The 6713-nt window shown below is 47.3% G+C and overlaps 1 protein-coding gene across 3 annotated transcripts in view; it reads left to right on the top strand.

Annotated features, from left to right (window-relative positions):
• The window catches only part of Vav1 (vav guanine nucleotide exchange factor 1), a 53187-nt gene that overhangs the window by 41247 nt on the left and 5227 nt on the right, over nucleotides 1-6713 (top strand). For all 3 annotated transcript variants that reach the window (XM_031347242.1, XM_031347243.1, XM_031347244.1), the window contains one exon: nucleotides 1897-2011. In XM_031347242.1, coding sequence (XP_031203102.1) covers nucleotides 1897-2011 — 115 coding nt within the window. The remainder of the gene's footprint in view (nucleotides 1-1896; nucleotides 2012-6713) is intronic.

Consider the following 6713-nt stretch of genomic DNA (forward strand, 5'->3'; position numbering starts at 1 on the left):
GTGTGTGTGTGTGTGTGTGTGTGTGTGTGTGTGTGTGTGTGTATGTGTGTGTAACACCCTTGAATTTGGACCCAACTAGTTATTTGTCACCAGCACAAGCTATTTGTGAAAGAAATATCCATGAATCAACACACTGGGAAACTGAAATCAAATACAAAGTCTTTTACAGAGGCCAGGTGTAAAACTCAGCTGCCGCCCATGATAAGTCTGCCTGCTGTGGGACCTGAGCAGAGGACCTGGTGTCTCTATCTTCATTTCTGTTTATAAAATGAGAAAGGGCTGGCAAGCTGGCTCAATGGGTGATGATGATTCCCACCAATCAAACCAAGTCAATGCCAGCAGCCAATAGCTGCTATTCTAAAGATGGAAGGAGAGACCTGCCACCACAGAGTCTGTGACCTTCACAGGTTCACTGTAGTGAGTAAGAACATACATACACACACACACACACACACACACACACACACACACACACACACACACACACAATCATCATCATCATCATCATCTAATTTTTAAGTTATGAATTGCCATAATTTTTAAGTTATGATTTCAGTGACCTCAAATTTCTTCTCAGATCTAGTGATCATGGGAAAGGCCCATATGACTTTGATCCCTTGAACCTGCATGTTGGATGGTGAGAATCAACTCCTACAAGTTGACCTCTGACTGCCACATGCATTCCTTGACATTCATCTGTAATAAAAAATTATTAATAAATCTTGATATGGTGTTCCTTTCCATCTTAAACCATTTATGTTCCTGGATGAAAGACATAGAGCTTTTATATTTTTAAATATGCCTTAGGCATCACAATAGCTGGCCAGCTGCCTGCCCGCCATGCTGTTAGACTCTACTTTCCCACCGATAACCCCAAGTCATCACTTACTATTTACTGTGTTCCATCTTGGCTTCTCTTAACCCAGTTGGACAGCCCTCTGGCCATGATCTCTTGGTCCTTAGCCCATGGTGGCTCCCTCCCACTCCCTGTTCATTCTCTTCCATGGCAGCTCTACTCCTGATCCTTCCTCTCAGGAAATCACACCCCTGCCTGTGTCTCCTCTCCCCAGCCATTAGCTGCTGGCATCTTTATTTACCAATCAGATTTAACTGCAAAATCAGATTTTGCAGGGTCTTTCAGGCTACTGCAGACTCCAAATCTTGGAGGCCAGCACTTAGCATTACAATAAACAGTAAAAGACAAAACTTCAACATTCATTCTACAAACAAACAAACAAACAAGTAAACAGACAACAAATATAAAATGGGAGAATTGTGAACATTCTCCTCACTTGGGGTTCCTAGGAGGCCTTGGTGACATGTTCTGTGCACATTGGTCTGTGCTTAGATGATTATTAATTATAAAGACATGGGCATTGATGGGAAGCCTTGAACTTGGTGATCCTATTTGGTAAGCTTGCCAGGAAGTAAAATGAACTGCCTGTCTGGCAAGAACTGGCCTTAGCCTGTGGTGCCTGTTGGCTACTTTGTTCATTGCTAGAGAAAACAACTGACAAAGCAGCTTAAGGAGGGACAGGTTCTTCCAGACCACAGGCTGAGGACAGGTGCGTGAGGAGGCTGGTCATATATCTGTAGTCAAGGAGCAGGGAGAAATGGAGCCTGGTACTCAGCTTGCTTTTCCTTTTTATTCAACCTGGATGAGTGGGATGGGGCCACCCATGCTCAGGGGGCTCTGCCCTTCTCAGTTAACTAAATGTAGACATGTCCACAAGCTAGTCTCCTAGGCAACTCAGTATTAACCATCACAGGGTCCCTTCCACAGGTGATCCCTGCTGTTCCAGTAGAGGAAGGAGTTTCCTATTACAGGGGCTTGCGCTCTGCTGAACTGTGGGCTGGCCATTTGGGATAATGATTATTATGTGGTTATTTTTTCAGGAACTGGTGGAGTTTTATCAGCAGAATTCCCTCAAAGATTGCTTCAAGTCGCTGGACACCACCTTGCAGTTTCCTTATAAGGAACCTGAGAGGAGAGCCATCAACAAGCCACCAGGTAGGAGGGTGCTGCAGGCTGGCGAGCTGCACAGTGCCTTCTCTTGCTTGAGGGAAAGCCAGGGCTTTCAGGGCCTGCCTGCCTGCCTGCCTGCCTGCCTGCCTGCCTGCCTGCCTGCCTGGGCTTGCGTGTCTGCTTGCCTGCCTGCCCATACCTTTTTTATTTTATTTATGATTCTTTATCAAATGCTTATTTATGTGGCATTGTGTGGTGTTGAAGATGTCTCCTTTTATTTGTTAAAGATTTTTTATATGTGTGCTGTACATGTATATCTGTGTGTGTGTGTTCCACACTAGTGCAGTATCTGCAGTGGCCAGAAAAGGGCCCTATGTCCCTGAAGCTGGAGTTATAGGTGGTTGTGAGCTGTCCAATGTGGGTACTGGGAACTGAACCCAGGTCTTCTGGAAGAGTGGCAAGCATTTTTCTTTTTTTTCTTTTTCCTTCCTTCCCTTCTTCCTTCCTTCCTTCCTTCCTCCCTTCCTTCCTTCCTTTCTTCCTTCCTTCGTTATTCTTTTTGAGGCAGGGTTTCTTTGTGTATTCTTGGCTGCTCTGGACCTTGCTCTATAGACCAGGCTGGCACTGAATCTAGAAATCCACCTGTGTCTGCCTTCTGAGTGCTGTGTACCACCACTGCCTGGCTGCAGCCAGCATTCTTAATTACTGAGCCCTTAGTTATATATATCTATGATTATTTTTTTACAGTCCGGTTGTTATTCTCCTCCCAGTCTGCCCTTTGACTATTCCTCATCTCCAAGAGGATTTCCTCCACCCTATCCCCACCCCATCAGACCTCCCCACTCCCTGGGGACTCAAGTCTTTCAAAGGTTAGGTGCATCTTCTCTCACTGAGGCCAGACCAGGCAGTCCTCTGCTGTATATGTGCTGGGGCCTCATATCAGCTGGTGTATGCCACCTGGTTGGTGGCTCAGTGTCTGAGAGATCTCTGGGGTCCTGGTTACTTGAGACTGCTGGTCTTCCTATAGGGTCACCCTCCTCAGCTTCTTCCCACTTTTCCCTAATTCAACCACAGGGGTCAGCAGCTTCTGTCCATTGGTTGGGTGCAAATATCTGCATCTGTTTCAGTCAGCTGCTTGTTGGGCCTCTTCAAGGGCAGTCATGCTAGGCTCCTGTCTATAAGCACACCATAGCATCAGTAATAGTGTCAGGCCTTGGAGCCTCCCCTTGAGCTGAATGCCAATTTGGGCCTGTCCTTTCCCTCAGGCTCGTCTCTATTTTTGTCCCTGTATTTCTTTTAGACAGGAACAGTTCTAGGTCAGACTTTTTGACTATGGCACGGCAACCCCATCCCTCCACTTGATGTCCTTCTCCTTTCTGTCTGCTGGAGATGGGCTCTACAAGTTCCCTCTCCCCACTGTAGGGCATTTCATCTAAGGTCCTTCCCTTTGAGTCCTGAGAGTCTCTCACCTCCCAGGTCTCTGGTACATTCTAGAGGGTCCCCCTACCTCCTACCTCCCGAGGTTGCCTGTTTCCATTCTTTCTGCTGGCCCTCAGGGCTTCAGTCCTGTTTCCCCCTACCTGACCATGTTCCCCTTTTCTTCTCCCTGTTCCCTCTCTCACCCAGGTCCCTCTCTCCCTCTGCCCTCAGTGATTACTTTCTTCTCCCTCCCAAGTGGGATTGAGACATCCTCACTTGGGCCCTTTGGCTTGTTAACCTTCTTGAATTCTGTGGATTATATCCTGGATATTCTGTACTCTTCTGGCTAATGTCCACTTATTAGTGAGAACATACCATACATGTCCTTTTGGACTATGAGTTACCTCACTCAGGATGATATTTTCTTTCCTTTTTTTATTGGATATTTTATTTATTTACATTTCAAATGTTATCTCCTTTCCTAGTTTCCCCTCTGGAAACTCCCTATCCCATCTTCCCTCCCCCTGCTTCTATGGGGGTGCTCCCCTACCCACCCATCCACTTCCACCTTTCTGCCCTGGCATTTCCCTACACTGGGGCATTGAGCCTTCACAGGACCAAGGGTCTCCCATTGATGACCAACAAGGCCATCCTCTGCTACATATGTGGCTGGAGCCATAGTCCCTGGGAGCTCTGGGGGAGGGGTCTGGTTGGTTGATATTGTTGTTATTCCTATGCAAACCCCTTCAGCTCCTTCGGTCCTTTCTCTAACTGGGGACTCCAAGCTCAGTCCAATGGTTGGCTTCGAGCATCTGCCTTTGTATGGTCAGGCTCTGGCAGAACCTCGCAGGAGACAGCTATATCAGGCTCCTGTCAGCAAGCATTTCTTGGCACCTGCAATAGTGTCTGGGTTTGGTGTCTGTATAGGGACCAACATACTCATGGGAAAAAATACAGAGACAAAGTGTGGAGCAGAGACTGAAGGAAAGGCCATCCGGAGGATGATATTTTCGGGTTCCATCCATTTGCCTGCAAAACTTGTGAATTTCACATCATGCCCAAACACATCGATCTCCTCAGTTTTCCGCATCTGTCCTCCTCCTCTGCAACCTTCTCCCAAAGAAAACAAATACAACAAACAAAAACTTCATCTCGCCATGAAAACTGCAGTGTGTCACAGCATGCCATGCAATATAACCTTGTCCAAACAGATTTACTCTCGAATGATCATTGTAGTAAGCCATTGGTCTGCTTTGAGCACTCTGTCTTCTGCCACACTCCCAATACTGCTTCCTCATCTGAGCTCCTCTTGGGTATTCCGTTGTTGCCCTGTGTCACAGATATATTATAGATCTGTTATATGTATTATATAATATATAATATTATATAATATAACATATAATACATTATATATTATAATTATTATATATATTATATACATAATTATTATATAATATATAATATAATATAATATAATATATAATATATCTGTCACAGATATATTATATTAGATCTGCAGAACTGGCCCCTTCACATGGTCTAGCAGTTCAGAGATGGAGCAGATGGTGGAGTGGGGTAACTCTAAAGCACTGATTTGGGCCTGGGTGGTAACTGAATAGTTCTACCTGACAGTACTCCTGTACCCTTACCACTAGGGCCAACTCTCCTGCTTTGCCTAGGAGTGAGTGTAGTGGGTGGGGGTAGGGGAGTAGGTAAGGGTAGGCAGTGAGTAGGGGTGGGGGATGCAGGGCCAGCTCACCTCCCTGCTGTAGAGCAAGGGTGGGCGTGGGCATCTCTTCCACATCCATGCCACTTTCTGGCATTTGAGAGTAGGAGCAGTTCTCCCAAGCACTGTGTCAGGCACTGGGCATAGGGAAATAAAGGGGTGGGACAACCTGAGTCCCACCACAGCCACAGTCCCAGTGTCCCAGTGGGACACTGTGAGGGTGGATGGAGGCGACTGCCATGTGACCCCTGAGAGAGAGAGAGAGCGAGAGAAAGAGAGAGAGACAGAGAGAGAGAGAGAGAGAGAGAGAGAGAGAGAGAGAGAGAGAGAGAGAGAGAGAGAGAGAGAGAGAGAGAGAGAGAAAGAGAGAAAGAGAGAGAGAGAAGGTATAAAAGTAGAGGCCAGCCATGGCCAGGTGGAGAGAGGGGAAAGGGGAGGCGGAGAAAGGAACAAGAGGTGAGAGGAAGAGACAAGAGAGCAAGAGCTTAAGAGAGAGAGGAGGGGCCAAGCAGCCCCTTTTATAGTGGGCTGGGCTGTCTTGCTGTTGCCAGGTAACTGTGGGGCAGGGCATACCTGGCTGTAGTCAGATAACTGTGGGGGTGGAGTCTAGCCAGAATACCAGGAACTTGGAGCATTGTCTTATGTGACTGATAGCCACAGGATTATGGAGTTGAGGGCTCATGGTGCCAGGAGCCTAATGTCTGGGGGCGTAGCTCACTGTTCCATCCCTTGTAGAATTTTCTACTAGGTCTCTGGAGTAAGCCTCGATCAACTGGAACACAGACTGCCTTTCATGGTCCAATAGCGCTGTAGGAGATGAGGGGTGGGGCCAGCACTGTCATGCTGCCCAGTTGAGTATGTGGCCAGCTTTGCTCAGTCCTTGGACATCTATCTGTTCCCAGGTAGCAGCCTACCTTATGGCCTTTGGTGGTAATGTGGGCTGTGGACATTGACATAGACCCAGACATGGCCCTCTGTGGCAAACACTGGTTGGAACTTCACTATGGCCTCAGGTGGAGCACAGGCTATTCACATCATTACCCTCATGTCTCCAGCTCTGCCTCTTCATAGTGCACAAGCCATTTCCCTTCTCTTCCTCTCCCATCTCTCCATCACATCCTTGGTCATCATAGTGCCCCTCCTACAATGATCAATAACATCTTCATTTGAAAGTATGATGGTTAAATGTTTGTTCAACCCAAAGATTCCAAAGGAAGCAAATTCCTGGCCAAAGTTAAACACAGCATAGCAAAACGTAATTCAACACATACTTGCACAGTTTCATGGTTGAACCACAAGCAACTAGAGAGATCAACAGATAGGCCAATGATGAGAAGTTAATACATGACAGTCAGCTGTGGCCTTCACTCTGCAGGTCCTGCTCAGTCAGCTGTGGCTTCCACACTGCAGGTCCTGCTCAGTCAGCTCTGGTCTCCACTCTGCAGGTTCTGTTCTTCATCCTGGGTTAGGACATGTCAGTCAGCTCTGGTCTTCACACTGCCAGTCCTGCTCAGTCAGCTCTGGTCTCCACACTGCAGGTCCTGCTCAGTCAGCTCTGGCCTCCACTCTGCAGGTCCTGCTCACTCAGCTGTGGCCTCCACT

The sequence above is a fragment of the Mastomys coucha genome, unplaced genomic scaffold (genome assembly GCF_008632895.1).
Source record: "Mastomys coucha isolate ucsf_1 unplaced genomic scaffold, UCSF_Mcou_1 pScaffold3, whole genome shotgun sequence".
NCBI lineage: Eukaryota > Metazoa > Chordata > Mammalia > Rodentia > Muridae > Mastomys > Mastomys coucha.